This window comes from Ciconia boyciana, chromosome 9, assembly GCF_034638445.1.
Source record: "Ciconia boyciana chromosome 9, ASM3463844v1, whole genome shotgun sequence".
Classification (NCBI taxonomy): Eukaryota; Metazoa; Chordata; class Aves; order Ciconiiformes; family Ciconiidae; genus Ciconia; species Ciconia boyciana.
In genome coordinates, this window is record NC_132942.1 from 6,942,608 (window position 1) to 6,961,909 (window position 19,302).

The following is a 19,302-nucleotide window of genomic DNA, read 5'->3' on the forward strand; positions in this document are numbered from 1 at the left end:
TCTACATCCTTCCCACGGGCCAGGACCTGAGCATTTTCAAGCCTCCACCCGTCCTGGCACATGCCTGGAGGCCAGGGAGGTCCTGCAGTAATGCCACGTCCAGCACCCTTCACTCAGCCCTGCAGCTCCACGGCAGCCTCCCACCTTGCAGCCGCCGAGGTGAAGTCCCAGCTCTCCATCACCATCCTCTCCTCCCCACCAGCACGAGTAGAGATCTTCCCTCTGCCCCTCTCCAGCACCGTGATGCGAGGGCAAGCCATCCCTGGCCCAGCAGGGCAGGGAGCTTTTCTCTTGAGCTGCACTGTTTATTATTCTAAAAGAGGAATTTGGCTGGGAGAGGAGACAGGCGGTCAGCTGGCTCGCAGGGAGGCTGGGCTGGCTGGGCAATGCAGCCCCGCGCCCACACTCAGCCCCACATGCCTGTGGGGTGGCTGCGATCTCCAGGGGGCTTGGGTCCCTGGGGCCAAGCTGGGGCTCTGCCGAGCGCTGCGGGGGACCATGGCTCCCTGCCAGCCTGCACGCCACGTCTCTGCTCGCCTCCACGCTGCTGCCCAGCGAGGCCGGGAGCTGGGCACCACAGGACCGTGAATGTCTGGGAGGGTTTTGAGTCCAAATGAGACGCAGCTACAAGCGACTGTCCCTGTCCGGTGACACAGCCACATTGTCTGTCCTTATCTCTCCTCTGTAATCACATCAGCCTGGCTGGCACGCTGCACGCGTGGCCGCAGGAATGCACGCAGCGGCCGCTCCTCCTCCTCCGGACGCGGAGAGCAGCGAGAGGCGTTTGCAGGCGAGACGAGGGAGAGCTGAGCCAGCTCCAGGGCTGTCGGATTTCCCAGCCCGCTGCCGCGCTGGTGAAAGGAAAGCATCCCATAGCTGGCTGGGGCCAGGCACCGCTGAAAGCCAGTTTGTACACCTCTGGCCTCATGCTTTCGCAGCGTGTTGCGTGGGGCGATGGGATAAATGGAGGCCCCCTGACATCCCTGAGCAGCAGCAGTGCTGTGCAGAGGGCACCCCAGGCTCTGACGGCCCGTGGAGCCACGCTCTGACAGGCAGGACACAGGCGAGAGGGCCAGAGCAGAGAGGTCAAACAGCACGGCCGAGGCCACGCAGCAGGACCAAGGCTGCGCCAGGACCGGGATTCAAGTCTCATGATTCCCCATCTCATGACTTCGCAGCTTCTCCAGAGCAGCCTGCTCCCATTTCTCCTGCATCCCAAATCTGATGACAGCTGAGCTTTCTCCGCCGCCTCCTCTCCTACTCCCTCGCTTACTGCTGTGAGCGGTGGCTGGGGGCTGATGCCTCTGTGGCTGATGAACTTGGACAGGAATTTCTGCAGCGGGAGCAGGGCTACGCCCAGGGTTTTGGATACAAGGAAGAGCCATATCCAGCCTCTGCTGGGGATGGTCCCACCTTTATTTAGGGAGGACCATTCCTTCACCATCTCTGCCACTCCTCCTACCTCGCAGTGCCTCACTAAGGAGCTCCAGCATCACCAAACCTTATTGATTTATTGTCATTCCCCCACTCCAGACCTATCTCTTGTTTAAGGATGCTAGTAATCCAAAGATGCCTTTGCTAATGCTCAAAATATGTTGTGTGGGCTCAGTCTTGACTATTCTTGGGTAACAAGGCAAGAATTTCCTTTGACTTTGCTTGGCATGTCCTGCCACACCTCTGAGCCCCCTTCCTTCTGCGCTTGCTCCCAGCATGTGTACGGTGCAGTGCTCCTGGCAGAGCATCTCAGCACGCATGGCAGCCACTGCTGGCACAAGCATCGCGCAGCTCTGCCCATCCCCAAGCACGGATCACGTGGGATGGGACCGTTTCCAGCCCTGCTAATGCCTTAAACCACGGCAGATCTACACAGACAGGCATCCATGTCAAGGAGGCCGTCCCAGTCCACTGCCCTCCTCCCAGGCATGCCTAGACCACGCTTCTTGCCTCTCCTCCACAACCATTAATGCCCTGTGGAGAACCAGTATGGGGGTCCCGCAAGCACCCCCAGAGCTGTGGGAGCTGGGAACCAGCCTGCAAAGCTGGTGCACAGGGAAGGGGATGGCTTGGCATGCCGGGGAGGGTCACAGCAGCCCTGACAGGCACCTTGGAAGGAGCTCTGGTCCCTACAGACCATCGATCACCAGCAAGGGGATGTGCTGTCTGCTGGAAATCAGAGTGCACGCCCCCTCTCAGCAAATCCCATTTGCATTTCCAGGGGCAATTCCTGCATCCATTGCTCCACGTTGCTCTTCTCCCCGGCTGTGCTCCCCTTGCCTGAGCCTCCCTGCTCCTGCGACACTGGGCAGAGGTGCTGGCTGCCATCCCAGCCCGCGAGGGCATCTCGGCTGGTGGCAGCATGGCCGTGGCAAAGGAAGGAGCGGAGAAGCGAAGCCAGGCCTCTCACACAGCCGCCGGTCTTTTCTCTTCCTCTGGCTTTCTATTTCTAGCCCCTTGTCTTGCTGGGGCTGCGCTTCCAGGCGCTCCCGCAATGCTTGCCGGCCCCGCCGTCCTGCCAAGCAGGCCAGGGACATCTGGTGTAAATTAGCAGGAAGTAAAATATACTTTATTTCTTCTTTGTCTAAGTGCATCTGAGTCATTAAGTGAGATCATGGGTGCCCATATGCAATTAAAAAAGCCCTGTATGGATCCCATGATCAGTGCTGCTCGCAGCCAGGGAGCGAGGGCTTCTCCTGGCCAGAGGGGCACCGTCCCCCGCTTTGGAAGGCAAAAAGCTCCCCAAGCAAAGGCTGGCAACCCCTGAAACCCAAGCCTTGCTTGTCCGGCAGCAAAACTTCTTGGCTTGTCCTGTTTTCCTCTGCCACCCTCCCCCCAGCCTCTCTGACTGCTTCTTTCCCACCCTTTAATCTAAATAAAACTGAGCGGGTTTTTTTTTTCCTTTGGCTGAAACCATCCAGAGTTGCAACATCTCTCCTCTGGGGTCCCTTGGCTCCCATGACACCGCGTTTACTCACAGGCCAGATTATCATCACAGAGCCCTTTTTCTTTTTCCCAGCACATGGCTAGAATTACGCAGGGCACACACATGGGGAGCCTGTCGTCCCCAGGCCCATAAACAGCTGCTGATAAAATGCAGAGGTAGGAAATCTGAAACCAGGCTGAGGAGCAGAGGGGCTGGGGAGTCCCCGGGGTCCCACAGGCCATCCCTGCCCAAGGGATGAACGCCTGGGGACAAAACCCCCCTCGCCTGCCAGTGCGAAGCGGGTCCTGAGGCTTTACCCCGGTGCTGGTGAGACCAAGGGATGCCGAGAGCCCTGGGTGCCTGCTTGCAACGTGCCTGAGTTTGGGGTTTTCTTTTAGTCATGCAGAGGTGAGGTTTTGCAAGCACACGCAGCCAGCATCGCAAATGCCTGAACCCTCTGAGCAGTTTTGCCAGAGCTCCTTGGTCTGTGAATACGTGATTAAAGCCGCAACCACAAGCTCTCCAGGAGATGGTCAAAGCATGGGCAGATGCCACCTCTGGGGCAGTATGAGCCCAGGGAAACCGCGCCCATACGCAGGCACAGCTCTCCTGCCTGCCTCTGCTACAGAGAGCAGGGCTGGTGCGACTGAAGCCCCTGCCCAGAACCCCAGACGCAGGTCCCCAGCTTCGGTGGTGCCTGGAGAAGGTGGTTGCGTGGTCATGAGGATGCTGGTCCTGCAGCAGATGGCAGGACACAAGCTAGCACAGCCAACCTCCTCTGGGCCAGCCACGGGCCATCATGGGCTTTCACAGCATCTGTCAGAAAGCTGAAAACGAGGACCGTGATTCCAAAGCAGGGAGGGAGGCTGCAGCGATGACGAGTCTACGTTGAGCCCCGGCAGCGTGATTCAGCAGCCCTGGGGTCAGACATGTGAGGAATGGAGCAGGGTGGCAAGCCCCATGCAGCCTCATTTCAGCTGCGGTCATCGTCCCTCTCCAAGCGTGCAGGGACCACAACGTCCATGCACACAATCCAGCAAACCTCCAGCTGTGGGCTCTCCACAACGCATCGCTGTGAGGAGCCGGCACGGGGGGACGTGGGACCACGGTAAGCCCTGCTCTCTCACCCCTAATCCCCTCTGCTTTCCCCCTCTGTTTTAAGCCCATGGGAGACGGAGGAAATGAGTGACCTATTTAGTGCAAGTTCAAAATAAAACGAAACATCTGTTTGGAGAAGTGCCAGCGTTATAAATAAACCCCCAGCCCCAAGTGTTGGTATTCGTGGCTTTCGGCTGCGCATGCTCCCCCGCTTCCGCTTTTGGAGGAAAGGCTGGGCTCTGGGGCCGGCGGAGCTGCTCCCCGGAGCCTGCGAGCTTGGCCCAGGCTGTGGGAAAGCCCTGGGCGAGGACCAGGGCTCACCTGGGGCCGGGGAAGGAGGGACGGGGGTGTTGGGAGGAACGGCTGCCACGTGCCGGGCAAGTCCGATGCAGTGCCTGACTGTCCCTTGCTGCATACCCTGCTCCTTGCCCTGGCCGAATCCTGCCCCCCTTGGTCTCTCTAGGGCAGCCAGTGCATGCCAGGGCCGTGGTGATGCTGGGACTGGTCCGTGGTGGTGCTGGGACTGGTCCGTGGTGGTGCTGGGGGCTGGCCAGCATTTCGGAGCACAGCCCTGAAGCCTGGCGTTGGGCACAACTGGGGATGCTCACGCCAGGTGTGGGGAGCAGGGCTCTGCTCAGCCTTGGGGCTCACCCCTTGCAGTGCGATGACCCCCCGGGGAAGGCACAAATGTGCCCCTTGGGAGCGTTTCAGCCTTTCCCAGCGTCCTTCTCCAGCAGGATGCTCTATAGGATGCAACAGAGCCCAGCCAGGGCTGCCCATGACCATCCCCCAACTTCTCCATTGCCCCAACAGCAAAGACATTTTTGGGAGAACATACCACGCTGCTTCACGAGCATGTGAGCAATGCAAGTTATGAACATGGCTACAGGGCACCCAAACCACAGGCCAGGACCCACACAGCTCCCTGCATCACCTCGCCGCTGGCCCCAGGAAAAGGCAGCTCCAACCGGGTAGCAAAGCCGCAGGGCTGGCTGGTAGCAGCTGCTCAAAGAGCTCTCTGGCTCCTCCATCCCCAAACTGGAATATTTGGGGGTCCCAGCTCCCAAGCATGTGGGGCTGGATGGGGCTGGCCTCTCCAAGCAGAACCCATCCACTCGATGTTTTTCCCCACCGCTGGCAGTGGAGAGGGGAAGCGGGGGATGTGGTAGCAAGGGTTGGGCACCATCCTGGCTACTCATCCCATGCCCTGCCACCCCCAGGGCCTTCCTTGCTCTTGTGCCATGGCTGCCAGAAAGCCGTGTCTGCCTTCCCATAGCGATTCAAGGGAAGCACTTTGCTAAGTTATACGCGAGGAGGAAAACAGTCCCCAGCACGTCGGCATCTCCATCACCTATTCACGGTCTCTGTTCGAGGGTGGCTGCTGTGGTGGGGCCTGGGCTGGGGCCAAAGGTCCCGGCTGGCTCTAATTAACCCCTAATCATCAGCTGTGAGGGGAGGGCGATGGAGGCAGGAGGTGAAATAGAGCCGTCTTCCCCTCCTCTTCCCCCTAGTAGGATGTAGGGGCTTTGCAAAGCCCTGGGAGCAGCCAGAGTGTTGTGGGCTTTCCAGCTCCATGTCCCAGCAAAGGATGGGCAACCTGATCCTCTGAAAATTTCTGTGAGACACGGATCTGCTGGGGAGGAGGAGATAATCTGCGTGGATGCATCGGCTCTTCTCTTCTCGGCTGCCTGGGAGGGACCCGAGATTAATTGCTTTGTTCTGGGGTTTTAGGCTCTCGTGGCTGGGATTAGGTGCTTACCAGCTCTGCGGTCAGGGCACCCTTCACCCATCCATGGGACCTGGAGAGGAGCCTGGCACCGTGGCCAGGGTGGGAGAGGATGGGGCCAGGCGGTGCTAGGGTGTGAAGGGCAGAGGCTGCTTTCAGAGTGGGGTTGTGCTTGATTTGGCCCTGCTACTTCTGGATCCCTGAAAGGGAGCAAAATGCAGCTGCTGGTGCAGCTCTTGGTGCTGATCCTGCCCCCTCCTCCATAAGCCCACCTGTGGGGCAGGAAGACTGGGGTGGTGGCACCCAGCACCAGGTCTGCAGAGACAGCTGAACTGCCACCCGCACCCCGTGCCTCCCGCCCTGCTGCTGGCAAGCGGGGGTCAGACCCCCAGCAGGAAATCGCACATGATGAGGGGCTGGCCCCCACCTCCTTATAACCCTGGGGGCAGCGATGGAGCTTTTTGGGGTGGGGGAGCACAGAAAGCCAAGCACATCCCCTGTGCAGCCACAGGTTGCACAAGGGATGCCTCCTTCTTGGATAACCTCTTTCTGTGTGCTCTGGGCAGGCAGCATGAGCCATGCTTGTCATCCTGCACACAGGATCCTTTATAACTTCCAGCAGTTCCTCTGCCCTCCGTCATGGAGCAAAAATCAATTCCCATCTGCACCCGTGCTCTGCAAACAGCCCCTGCCCCCAAAACCCCATGGATCCTCCGGAGGAGTGCCCGAGGCAGGGCTCGGTGCCGGGGCTGGCAGCTGCCAGCACCCCTGCCCTATCCCTGAGCACAGCTTTAAAATGGGCACCGAGTCCTGCTCCCGCACCAGGAATTCGCCTCCCCTGAATCAGACCATATTCTCCCAAGCAGCTCCCAGGCTGGAGAGGGAAACTTGGCAGCTGCCTGCGGGGAGAGAGGAGGGGACCCCTCTCGCAATGCCGGCAGCGCTCAGCTCCGAGGAAAGCGGGGTTTGTGTTCTGCAACCATTTGCTCAGCAAAGGCTGAAACTGAGGTGACTTCCAGTTTGCGAGCGGAGGATGCACTTTCAGAGAGCAGGGCTTGAAATGCTGTATTTTCTGCTGGCTCCAGTTCAGACAAACCCACAAGCAAACATATTTTTTTGTATAAATAAGACAGTGTGTCTCGCCAGTTAAAGCAATTCAAACATGAATGTAGCAATTTAATTGGTGCCAATTGCTGTGTCTCGGTAGCATTAAGATTTCAGTCACAGACTCTTTCGCGTGGTAGATGGGCCAGAAGGGGGAAGGCAGAGGGACAGGCAGGATGGGGCCTCGCACCGAGGGCTTGCCTGTCCCCTGCCCCTCTCCTGCCTGCTTTGGGAGCCTCATTCCCCCTGAGCAGCCCTGGTGCTGCCCGTGGGGACATGCTGAGAAGTCTCCTTCCGTAGCAGGGAGAGGGTACCTCCTACTTCATCTGTCTCCTGGTTTGCAGCCTGGGGTTTGACAGCCAGCGCAGTGCCCTGGTTACATCCCTGCGCTCTCCAACCCTTCCCTGCTCCTGCTCCTGGACCCCACAGCCTGCTGCGGGTCCCATCACACACCAGCTCTTGCTGAGCCCGGGGAAGAGCATAGGATGGGTGTTAGTGGAGACCTGGACAGATAAGCAGGTGCCCTCGCAGGCGTGCCCTGGAGACGACAAGTCCATCCACGGGTGCAGGACATACACCACTCACACTACACCAACTGGCATGCTGGGAGAGCTTTTGTGAGCTCCCTGCTCCCTGCACGGGCTCCCCACGCCACGATCCTCTGGCTCTGGTGGTGGTTGCAGGTCGGTGGTTGCAGGAGACGGATATAAACACAGACCAGGGCATGCCACAGCCTGTGTCCCAGGTGTGTGCCCAGGGATGATGGAAAAGCAGGGTGTGAGGGGCAGAGCATCACTGTACGTCTCCTGCTACCAGGCTGGGGGGGCGATGGACCTGTGGGACCCCCTTGCTCAGCGCATGACCCGTCCCAGCACCCCTCTGTGCATCCCTGGCACGTGTCCCTGTCCCTGTCCCAGCCGGGTCTGCTCCGTGTCCCCCATGGTGCCGGGAAAGTGCTGCACTTCCAGGAGGAGGTGTCCCGGCGGGAGTGGAGCAGGGCAGAGGTGCACTTGGCTTGGGGAACCTAATTAGGCAACCAGGGAGAGGAGGAGGGGAAACAGCCACCCCTAAAACAAGCCTCGTTATGTCCAATTTGCCTGGCAGAGCGGAAGGAGCCTCCTGGAGCCGCTCCAGCCTCTTAGGAAACAATACCCGGTCTATACCCTCCCCTCGCAGCTCCTCTCCAGGGGATTTCTTTCCCTTGGTTAAAGTACAAACAAACAAACTCCATGAAGTGTTCGGCCCAGATCCTCCCTCGCAGAGATAGGATGCGTCCAGCCAGCCCCAAGCCTGCGTGGTCCCCAGCTCCCTCCAGCTCTGGCCAAAGGCAGCCCCCGCTGCCAGCACCAGCGGCTGCGCTCCCACGGGATTCAGCTGCTGCACGGCTCCTCCACTCCCTGCCCTTTGCTGCTGCGCCCCGGAAAGACGCTTTGCTGGAGCCTGACCCTACGAACAGCATTGCAATCCCACCCCACTTCAGCATGGCATTGGACATCAGGGCTGGAGAGACCAGATGCCAGAAGTCCCTGCCCGGACCCTCTTGCAGTGGCCGGTCACACCTGCCCCTCCTTTGGGCAATGCCATGGCCAGCCAACATGGTCTCTTTCTGCACTAGAGAGAATTTCTTAACTTCAGCTTTCCTCTGGTGCTCACTAAGATGATTTCGTCTTGCCCTGTTCTTGGAGAAGGGCTCAGTGCTCTCTTCTTCCTAACAGTGTTGTTCTGAACGTTTTGGAGGTCCTGTCACAGACCCATCAAAAATGAGGCTGAAAGAGCTCATGGGGTCATTGCCCTGCTGCAATGCCCACATCTCCCCAGCCAAACGTTTGCCTGACATGTCCTTTGAAACCTGTGGGGCTGAAGGCACCCAGCCTCATGTCTTTAAACCTACAGACATTTCTCCTAAAAGCTAACTTTTTTCTTTGCAGTGACCTTTCCTGTGCATGAAGACTGTGTGCTATGTCCCCACAACACCCAGTGACCAACGAGCCCCATCAACCCCTCTCCTAGTCCTCTGCAGCCTCTTCTGGGCTTCTTACCACCCTCCCTGCTCTCCCTGAGCCTTTCCACGCCACGCGCATCCCTGCTGAAGCGCTCGGCATCACTCACTGGGGAGGACCCGCTCCCTCCACCCTGCCTATTCATGCTGCCGCCAGCCGTGCGCCTTTCAGCACATCCCACAGGAAGAGCTGCAGGTTTCTCTGCACCACGCTGCAATCTGGTTTGTGTCCACTATAGCCCCCAGATCCTTTCCCACTGTACAAGCTGCCTGGGCTGTTAGCTCCCGAGATCACGCACAGCCATTTAATATTTCCTTCCTAATGGCAGCATGCTGTCACAGCTTGCTGTTGCCTGGTTGACTCCTCCTGGAGCCTTTGGGATCCTCCTGAGCTCCAATCTGCCTACCCAGCTTGGTGCCAGCCCAGAGTTTAGTACGTGCGCTCATCTGTCGCTCGGGTGGTTAACGTAGAGATTGCAGAGGACCAAGCTCAGGCCAGAGCCTGGCAAGACCCCACTAGAAATGCCCAGGACTTTGGACAACAAGCCATGGCTAACTTCTCCCTGACTGCAGCGTTACAGCTGGCCATGCTTGTGTTCAGGCTATGGTCCCCGTTCAGACCATGAGCACCCTGAACGCCCAGCCCCGTGCGGGGATGCGGGAGATGAGCCGAGGGCAGGTAATCGGGTGGCTGCGGTCCCTCCGCCTGCTCCTTCAGTGAGGACCCTCCATGTTGTTGAGGTGGAGGAAGGGACAGCTGGGTTTAGGGAGAGAGAAAAGCCCTTTGTGTACTGCCCATGGGTCGCTGTGACTTGATGCTTCTCCAAAACATTGACCCCTCTTGATGCACCGACTGGCTCGGGGGTGTTTCCTGGACCCAGGGACACTGCCTGGGGTTGGCGACTGCCACTGGGGCCACAGCACACCCAAGCCTGGGTGACATCAATGTCAAGGAGTGACTTCAAGCCTCATGTCAGACCATGCCCAGGGCTGGCTGCCAGCCGGGGTGGCTACCTGGCAGCTCCCCCTCCGAGCCAGCCTGGATGTGCCCTCTGCCAGGCAGAGCCATGTCTTTGCCGCTGGCTCCGGCTGCCTGAACGAAACGTGCCCCTTTCCTGGGGACATGGGGTGCACAGGCACCTTGTCCTGCAGGGTGTTGAGGGGGAAATGACCCTTCAACCAACCTCTCAATGGCCCCTGGGGAGCACTGGGGCTCAACATTGCTGGTCCATCGAAGGATGGGAGACCCTCTGAAAAGATTTGGGTCTGCCAAGCCCTGCAAACAGGCTTTGCATGCCAAACTGACTACTTTTAGCTATTTGCCCACTGCTTTAGCAGAAGCCCCAGGTGCTCTGGGGCAAGGATGGAGCAGCACAACATCCCTTTCCACCACAAGTCCTGCTTTGAAAGTCTCCCTGTTGGCAGGTGAGTGCAGGAGCCGGGTGTTCTGAGCCCACAATGGTCTCAGTGTGAACACCAAAGCCCCGCAGGTCACGCAACCCCCGGTCCCCGGCTGTCGGGGCTGCCTGACACAGCACAGCTTCACTCCAGACCGGTTCCAGCCTTTTGGAGGCCCTCAGCTCCTGGTCTCTTGGGACAGCAGAGCGGTTGCCCACATCCATGCCTAGAAGGGTTTTACCAGGCTCTCCCCCCTCCAGTACCCGGCACGCCAGGGCGCAGGCCCTGAGCACGGCTTGCAGACATCCCCTCCACCTTGGCCTGGCCCAGCCCACGGGGACCGGAGTCCCGCCAAGGGCACAGACCGAAGTGACGTGGTCCTAGGAGCACCCTGTATTTAGGGATGGCCACGGATGTGTTCGGATGGTCTAACGCTGCGGTGACGCTGCTCTGCAGTGGGGCACACTCATGCCTCGAAAAGATGTCTCACTGGGGACGGCGAGCAGCCCCTTCCCCATGCGCACCCCAGCCCTCCCACAGCCACTGGGCTGGGAGAGCCAGGGGAACCCCCCGACCCAGGGAGGGACCGAGAGCTCCCCAGGGAGAAGCAGAGATCCCCTGGGTCCTGCTCCCGCTGCAGCGAGGTCCCCCTTCCTGCCCTACAGCTGCAGTGTCCCCTTGGATCCCCGCAGCCGTCCCAGCCCAGGACCTGCCGAGAGCTGACGGGACGGCTTTTCCCGTGGGATGCCACAGAGCTTGGCCGCTCTCCACCAAACACCACCTCCCCAGGGCTTGGTGGGGCGTTTTGAGGTGCCAGCACCTTGCAGGGGAGCAACTGGGCTGGCTCGGGGACAGGGTCCTTGGGGTCTGTACCACTTCCAGCGCGAGGTTTCCCGGACGGAGAGCCGGGGCAGAGCGGGAGCGCGAGCCGGCACCCGGGTGGGCGACGCAAGGGCTTACCTTGGGCAGGGTCCCAGCGGGTGAGCGCCTGTGCCGCACGTCCCACGGGCGCTGGCCGCCCTGAAATTCCTTCCTCTCCTCCTCCGCACTCTTTATCTGCTGCCTGCCGAGGCTCTCCCTGCCCTCCCAGCCTTCCCCAGCTGGCAAGGCTTTTCCACTTAAAGGAGAAAGAGAGGGAAGGGAAGAAATGAAGTGAAGGGGAGGAGGGGAAAAAAAAATAAAATAAAATCAAAAGGAGAGGCAAGGCCGTGCCAGGGCTGGGCTGCAGCCAAGCCCTCGCTCTGCTCCTCTAGTGCATCTCAGCAGCGTCCTGGGCAGCCCCCAGCCCACCTGGGAGAGGGTCCGGCCGCCTCGGGCCCCAGCGTGGAGCAAAGCCCTGGGCCGAGGGATGTGCACGCGTGTGTGTGTGCGTGTATAAATAAAAGAGACCTCGGGAGGAGGAGAAGGGGGGAGGCTGCCTCGCCAATGAGGAGCGGAGTCCCTCCGACTTCCTCCCTCCACCCTCTGCGGGGACCCTTTGCAGAGCAAAACTTGCGATTAAAGCCCGGCAGACGAGTGCGATGGGGGGAAAAAAATTTTTAAAAAGGGGAGAAGCCAAAGTGGCTGCAAGGAGAGGGGAGTTTTGCTGCAGGCTGCCGATGAGGGGGAGCGGCAAGGGCCCGGCTAACAGGAAACAAAAGGAGCCCGGACCAGCCCGGCTCTCGCCTCCTTAAACCGGAGGGAAGGAGCTGCTCTCTCCCTGTGTCTGCTTTCAATTCTGGCCTTTTTCCCTGTTTTCTTTTTCTTTTCTTCTCCCCCCCCCCGCCCCAAGCCCCCTCCTCCCGTTTTCTTTTTCTTTTTTTTTTCCCCTTTCTCAGGATATGAGGGGATGTTTAGAAAATCCGCTGCCCACGCCAGCAGCTGACTCATGTTTTTATTAAAGAAGGCCTGTACTGAACCGACTCCACGTATTCCCCCCGGACGCCTCCCCGGGCCGTGCCGTGCCGGCACTGCGCCTCCTGCCCCGCTGACCCCCGGCCGGCCGTGGCCGCTTGGGGACCGCCAACGCACCCTCACAGTCCTTTTTTTTTTTGGAAAAGGGAATAAAAGGTCTTGTGCGACTGGGATGCTGTGGCAGAGGGTGGGTTTTGTTGGGGACTCTGGGCCGTTTGGGCTGCCGAGGGGCACAGAGCTGGGAGAGGCGGCAGGAGTTTCCAGCTCGGCCATGCCGTCATCTGTCATCTCCGATGTCCTGCACCCCTCCTGCCCTGGGGGGTGGAAGCCAGCTGATGAACCTGCTTGAAATCCTCCCCATGCCTTGATGAGTTCAAATAAAGTTTCTGAGAACCTCTCAATAGGCAAAACGTTATCGTTTGTCCAAAAGGGGATTTTTTTTTTGCAGCTTGTTTTGGCACTATAACAAGGTGCAGAAGCTCTTTGAATCAAAACTGTCTTTTGACCCGTGATTTCTTGCCACCATTTCCATCTTGGGGATGTGCTTTGTCTGATCCAAACAAGAGAAACTGCAAAAATGTACTGGCTATCCTGAAAAAGGAGACTCCCCTGAAAAGATACCTTTCTATCTTTCTTTTTTTTCCTTTCCAAGAAAGAAAAAGCCCTTCCCATAAAGACAACACCACTGAAATCTGTGTTCCTGGCTTGTTTGCAAGGCAGACTCATCCCCTCCTGCCTCGCTAACGAACGCCTGCACAATGGGCACGGCTAATGATTCCCCGGCTGGATGAGCCCAAGAGATTGCCGCTTATCCCGTTATCTCGGTGTTTTCTTTGCACCGATGAAAAACCAAAGGGGAAGGTCTTCATTCTGTGCAGACGTGGAGGGCAAGGAGAGCCGGGCTGTGGCATACCCGGTTATCTGCCGGCAATGAGCGGCACTTTGCATGGGGCTCGTGTGCCGGCTCCGTGCCTGGCAGGGTCTGGCAGCCAGGCAGGCTGGGCCGCGGGCAGGGCAGGGGAGATGCGGGCCTGGCTGAGCCCGGGCAGGAGAGGGAGGCTGGGGAAAGGAAGGATGCTGGAAAGGCAGCCCGCTGGGAGCTGGAGGGGCTCTTCCGCTGGGCTGCGTGGGGAGGTGAAGCGGCGACGGCTGGGCGAGACCCTGCTGCTCCCCTGCGCTGGGCTGGCTGGGTTCCCCGACTCCAGACATGGTGGTGGCCACATGTTGGGGGGCCCTGGCAGCCCCCCAGAGCCGAGACGGGCTGTCATGCAGAAGAGCTGGCGAGCGTGAGAGCGGCTCATATGGGGGCAGGCGTCAGAGGGGACGTGCTGCACACATGGCTCTTCCCGACACTTTTCCCAAGGGATAAAGACGTGTCTGACAGGTCCCTGCGCAGGGGCATGTGGGCCGCTGGGAATAGCTCAGCAGAGCTATTTCCCGGCAGCATCCCTCCTCCAAGGACAGCATCACTGCTCCCAACACAGTGGGAGAGGGAAAAACCCACTGGTACAATGCTGCTGGGCCCCTCGCACCGGGGACGGGCTACCTGCGGTGAGCAGGGGGTGGAAAAGCTAGCACGGACCACGCTTGAGGGCAGAGCATCCTGATACCGAGGTGGGGCATATTCCCCCCTCTCCCCCCTGCAAACGGGTGACTCCAATGCCCACTCCCAGGCTGGGAGGAGGGACAACCAGGGCAAACAAACGCCTCTCCCAGGAGAAGTCTGCAAAGGCCAGGGTTCATTGTTTCGGGATGATAGGAGAGCCCTGGAGAGCCCGCAGCGTCCCGGCAAGCACATGGCGGCCCGTGCTGTACTTCCCCAGGGAGCATCCAGGGCCATGCACTTTTTATAGGAACAGCACGTCGGGGTTACAGCAGCTCCTGGGAAAGGCCAGCTCGGAGGAAGCACCGAAGCTGGAGGGACTTGCCTGTGCGAGCGTGTGGGCGGAGGGGAGCAGATCGGCTACCTCTGCCTCATCCCCCCTTCATTGCTCACCTCTATTTTTGGCGCCTGCACCCCCGTTCATGGCACTTGCAGGACTTAGTGATTCCCCCAGGGCTGGGACAGCTGCAGTGTGGGCTGCCAGAGCCGCTCTCGGCTGAGATTTCCAGCCTCAATAAGCATCGTTAAGTGCTAGCGGGGGCTTGGGGTCATGTAGTGCAGTGTCTCTGGTGGGGACAGCAGCCGCTGAGGTAGGGACGCTCCAGGGTGTTTGTACTGCTCTGGCATCAGCTGGATCAAAGCAGCTCTCCAACATCCTGCCCCATCCCAGGCGGAGCTGGGGAAAGCCCATATCCCGTCCCTGACGTGGAGAAGAGACACCAGAGCCAGGTGACCCAACACGATGGTGGGAACGGCCGTGCTGGAGTCAGCAACAGGTCCCATGTGCCAGCAGGTGAGAGGCAGGTAGGAAAGAAGCAGCAGATGTCAGCCTTTCCTGCTTTTCCAAAGGTTTAACAAGGGCCAGATTTGCCCCTGGCTTCGGTTCCTCCGAGCCTCTATCAACTCCACGTCAGCCCAGGAATTTCAGCATCGTTCTGATGTGGTGTCGAGCTGCAGACCACAAGAGAGGAGTGGCGGGTGCCGGGGAGCACGGCACCACATCTGGGCAAGCCATCTGGCACAGCAGCTGCCAGCACTTGCTCCTGGCTGGATCCAGCTCTTGGGCCCTAGGGAGAGCTGCATGGAGGCTTCATCCAGCCCTTTCCAGAGCTCTGCCCCAGCCTCTGGAGGAACCGCTACCCGGTGCATGGTCCTGCTTTGCCAGGGTGGCGGTGGGTGACAGCAGTGCCTGGGGAGGAAGGGGAGGCAGAAAGTGCTGGGCTCCTTCCAGACTGACCATGCGGCTGAGCACAAAATGCTGGGGAGAATCCCAGGCTGGGGAGCATCCTGCAGCACCGTGAACACTGGTCACGGACACTGCAGGGCAACAGTGGTGCCAGGAGGTAGCACTGAGCCGTACGCCATACGGTGCTGTGTCCCTACAGATGCTGGCCCGTCCCCTACATCCCCCGGGTTCGGGCACTTGGAGGAGGCACTAGTCAGCGGCGGAGGATGCTAGCCCGCTACCTCTCCCTGCCTCGGGGCCTCTCCGCCCCCGTCCCACGCACTCTTCCTAACCCCCACGACGAGCCTTGGTATTAAATGTGCTCCGCAGAGCCCCGGGAGGCAGCGGCAGGCTCCTGGGTGAATACTAATAGCGATGCAGTCCGGTCGCCCCAGACTTTCCCACACATCTGCAGCCACTTAATGTGGGAATTGTTAACCCTCTGCTTACGCAGTGCCTGAAATGTGGCGCAAGAGCAAAGCACGGCCAGGATGCTTCCTGCCAGGCCCCAGCCACCTTTGGGACCCCACATGTCCCATCGCAGGCTGGGTGGGCAAGCTGTGCTCAGCACCCATCGGCTGCACGGTGAGCATGCAGCTCGGTGTGGGTGCAGAGGGAATCGCATCACCAGCCCAGTGACAGCAGGGGCCCTACATGGGCTGGAAAGCAAGGAGAGATGCCAGCGTGTGTCCCTGTCCCCAGTGCCCTGTTGAGGATAGTCCCAAGATTTGTGGTATTTGCATTTTGCCAGGAAAGCTGATCCGGATCCCAAAGAGCGACGCCGAGCCCTGGGGAGGGGAGAGGGGGCTGTACGGCAGTACTGGCAGCACATTGATTTGGGCTACCCTGGTCTAGCACCCATCTCTCTGGGGACCAGCTCTGCAGAGCCCTCCTCAGCACGGGGACACAAGTGCCAGCAGAGACGCAGTTCAGGCATCTGGGAAAAGCCAAAGGACATGCGGGAGGCTGCAGTGGGGCTGATGGAGCTGGGGCAGGGGGTTGTCCTCTGCAAGAGGGTTGCACTGATGTCTCCGTTGCCAGAGAGGAGGGGATGCTCTTGGGGCAGTCGGTGGGGTGGCTGTGCTTGCCCCATCCCTCCCTAGCTCTCTGGGATGCTGCTCCAAAGGTGTATGGCAGGAATGATGCATAGGAGACGTGCTCTGCTCTCCCTTTCCTCCTGCTGCAGGAGGGCGGCAGGAGGAGCTGGGGAATGGGAGGAAGGTGCTGGCTGGGCTGGGGTCTGCGTGGGGCCACGCAGGTCTGGGATGTGCTGGTCTGAGGCCACAGGTTTGCCTTTGGGAGCAACAGGGGCTGGGGGGAGTGGGGAGGCCATGGGCCCATGGGGCTGCCAGGGAGGTGGTGGGGCAGGAGGGTCTGGGAGGAAAGGGGAGCAAGGGGAGGTACCTACTCAACCCTCTGTGGGCATCTCCCTGTCCTGCTGAAACCATGGTGGGGGTTCAGAGCAAGCCGGGGGACAAGGCAGGGCTTGGTTTCCCGGGGTGAGTGCCTCCTCCGTGGGAGGAGGAGGTGGTGGGGTGGTGTCCCCTGCAAACTGCTCCATCCGTGATAGCTGCTTGCAGCCTGGCCCTGGGGACCTCCGGCCCTCCCTTCCCCAGCCGTCCTGCTTCCAGGAGATGGCATCACTCGATCACGGATAGCAGCACCGAGCCCCGGGGAGCGTGGGGGAACCCTGGCCGCTCTCCCTCTCCACTGCATCCACCAGGTTGCCACCAGGAATCTCGGGTCCGGAGGACTAGCAGGAGCTCCCCAGGCTGGGGTTGGTGCTGGGGGTCTCTGGGGTGGATGGAGAGGGTACTGCCACCTCCTCTCGTCCAGTCCCCTGGACCCCCAGTCCTCGTCCTCTCGTCCTCCTCTGGACCCCCAGTCCCCGGCAGCTGCCTGAGCCCTTTGCCTTGGCTCCATGGGCTGGGAAAAGGGAAAGGGGGGCCTGGGCGGCCTGTCACTGCCCGTGGGAAACAGCCAGCAGCAGGAATAACCCCAGCATCCCCCATCACTGAAATGCAGCCGCTCCTGGGGTGGGACCCAGCAGCCACCTGCATCCCTCCGAACCTCCCACCATCCGCTCAGGGGGGATTTTCTTCTTTTTTTCCCACTCCCTGAGCCAGCGTGTCTTTGCTGGCGGGAGGAGGAAGAAGGCCTTGGCTCTCTTGTTTAAACAAAGCCATGGCTGTGCTGAGACCTTGGGAAAAAAACAGAAGAGATGGGGTTATACGGTGCATCAATCAATCTGCGCTGAGATCGTCACCGGGTGGGACGGTCATGACGGTCACCTTTGTCACGAGGGAGGGAGCTGGGACAAGGCTGGGCGAGGCACCGAGGACGCTGGGGGGCACAGGGAGGATGCTGTAAATTGCTGACCTCTCGTGGTACCTCTGTCCATGCCACGTCTCAGGAGGCAGAGCCTGGCCGATGCCAGCTCTGGGGATGATTTCCCATTGCTGGGGTTTGATTCTGCTCCCTTCTTGCAAACCTGATCCCTTACCTCTTACCGTCCTCCTTTGATCTCATCCTGGCTCCCACCTCCTTGCAGGCAGCGGATGTGGCACAGGGACATCCGTGTAATATTTTCACCCAGTTTCAGCTGGAGTCACGGCTGGAGCAATGGGACGAGGCACCCAGGGCTGATGCAGAGCCGCTGCGGGTCCACAGCTCCGGGGTTAGGGGTGCTGCCCCGTTATGGCTGCAGCGCACATTGCTTGATTGCAGGGTGGGAACGGCAGCAGCCTGGCCTGGCTGCAGCTGGGACGGCTGCGAGGTGGGTACAGTGAGCTCTCGCAAAGTCCACCGTGAGCAAACAGATGACAGCAGTGCTGCAGGGGCTCGGGGACGCGCCGATCCCTCCACAAACACAGGAGAGCTCAGGATGCCGTGGGGAGGAAGGGCTGGCGTGGGAGCGAGTGGGGCCCCAGGGAGCACCGGTGGGTGCTGTCCCTGACCCGCCGGCTAACGCTGGGGACATCTGCCACCGGCTGCAGGGGGAGAAAGCAATAAATGGTCATGCATCAAATGCACTGAGCTCCTTGAGTCAGAGAGGCTTTTGCCGGTTTTGTTACCATTTTCCTTTTAACCCCACAAATCTGGGAGGCAATTCCACACTGGAAACACGTCCCAGGTTCATATCAGGAAAAAGGTCTGAAAGTCTCTTGTTTTATCCCCTCCTCTCAATTTCATTCTAAATCTCTTTTTTTCCCCTTTTTTTTTTTCTGTTTCTTATTGTCAATTCCAGGCTGTTTCTGTCCCGGGAGGGTGAGGAACAACCCATCCTCACCCCGCTCATGTTTCCAGCAGGGGAAGGGGCTGGTGCAGAGAAAAGGGCAGAGGTGGCCTTGGGGAGGTGACAAAACACCCTCCTGGAGCCTCTGTGGGGCTGGGCTTTGGTTTGCGGAGAAAAAGCCATCCTGCAAACAATGACTGTGACTGCGCAGTGGTGGCCAGCGCAGCCCGAGTGTGACACTGGCGAGGAGGGGGATGTCGGCAGGGAAGAGGCTCCCGGCTGCAGATGATGGGGGCTTCTGGCCTGCGTGGCACAGAGCTGGTCCTCGGTCCCTTGTCCCTCCCCGGAGCGGAGATGTGTCTGGCCTGACGGGTGATGAGCGGGTGATCTCCCACATCCCACCTTGCAGGCAGACACGGCTTCTCTGGGGTCCTGTTTCTGCTTGGGTTTCCCTATCAGAAAACGTATGGGGATCTTCGTGCTTCTTTAAGAAAGAAAACAGATGAGAATCTCCTCTTGCCATAGGGTCGGGAGCCGCTTGGAGCCATGTCAGAGCGCAGGGACTCCCTGTTGGGTCCATGGTGGGATATTCCCCTGCACACAGCTGGCTCTGTCTGTCCCTCTGTCCCGCTCTCCAGGGTCGAGCTGAGTTTTGCTGTCGGGGTTGGAGGGGTGGGTTTGCCCCCAGATGGAGTAAATGCAGAGGGACCCAAAGCCTTCCCTTCCCACCAGCCCCCCATTTCCGAATCAGGCGGGCGCTGCCACCAGGCACAGGAAAGCACCACCCCAGAGCGAGGGTTTGGTGTCCCCCAATGTGGGGACAGGGCTGGTGGCAGGCACAGCCCAGCTTGTCCCCTGCCCGCAGCCGGGCTTTAATACAAGGGCTCAGACCAAGGCACCCTGCTCCTGGGGTACAGATGGCTTCAGGGATGGGGTGGGCTCCCTTGGGGCATCCTCATGGGCGTCACCCACGATGCCCTAGTGTCCCCAAAGCCAGCTGCTACAGAGGGACCACGGCTGGTGGCATGGGGACAGCTGTGGGGTGGTGACAGCAGAGGGGACGCGGGGTCCTCGGTGCTCCGCGGGGTCACCCACCACCTC

The 19,302-nt window shown here is 59.9% G+C and overlaps 1 protein-coding gene across 3 annotated transcripts in view; it reads right to left on the reverse strand.

Annotated features, from left to right (window-relative positions):
- PDGFRB (platelet derived growth factor receptor beta) overlaps nt 1-11,937 on the reverse strand; it is a 34,678-nt gene extending 22,741 nt beyond the window's left edge. For 2 of the 3 annotated variants that reach the window (XM_072873704.1, XM_072873703.1), the window contains exon 1: nt 145-275. In XM_072873704.1, coding sequence (XP_072729805.1) covers nt 145-260 — 116 coding nt within the window. In that variant the 5' untranslated portion in view covers nt 261-275. Of the gene's footprint in view, nt 1-144; nt 276-11,205; nt 11,363-11,535 lie in introns of those variants that run through there. The other variant, XM_072873705.1, reaches the window with a different exon arrangement.
- Between the last annotated feature and the right edge of the window lie 7,365 nt (nt 11,938-19,302).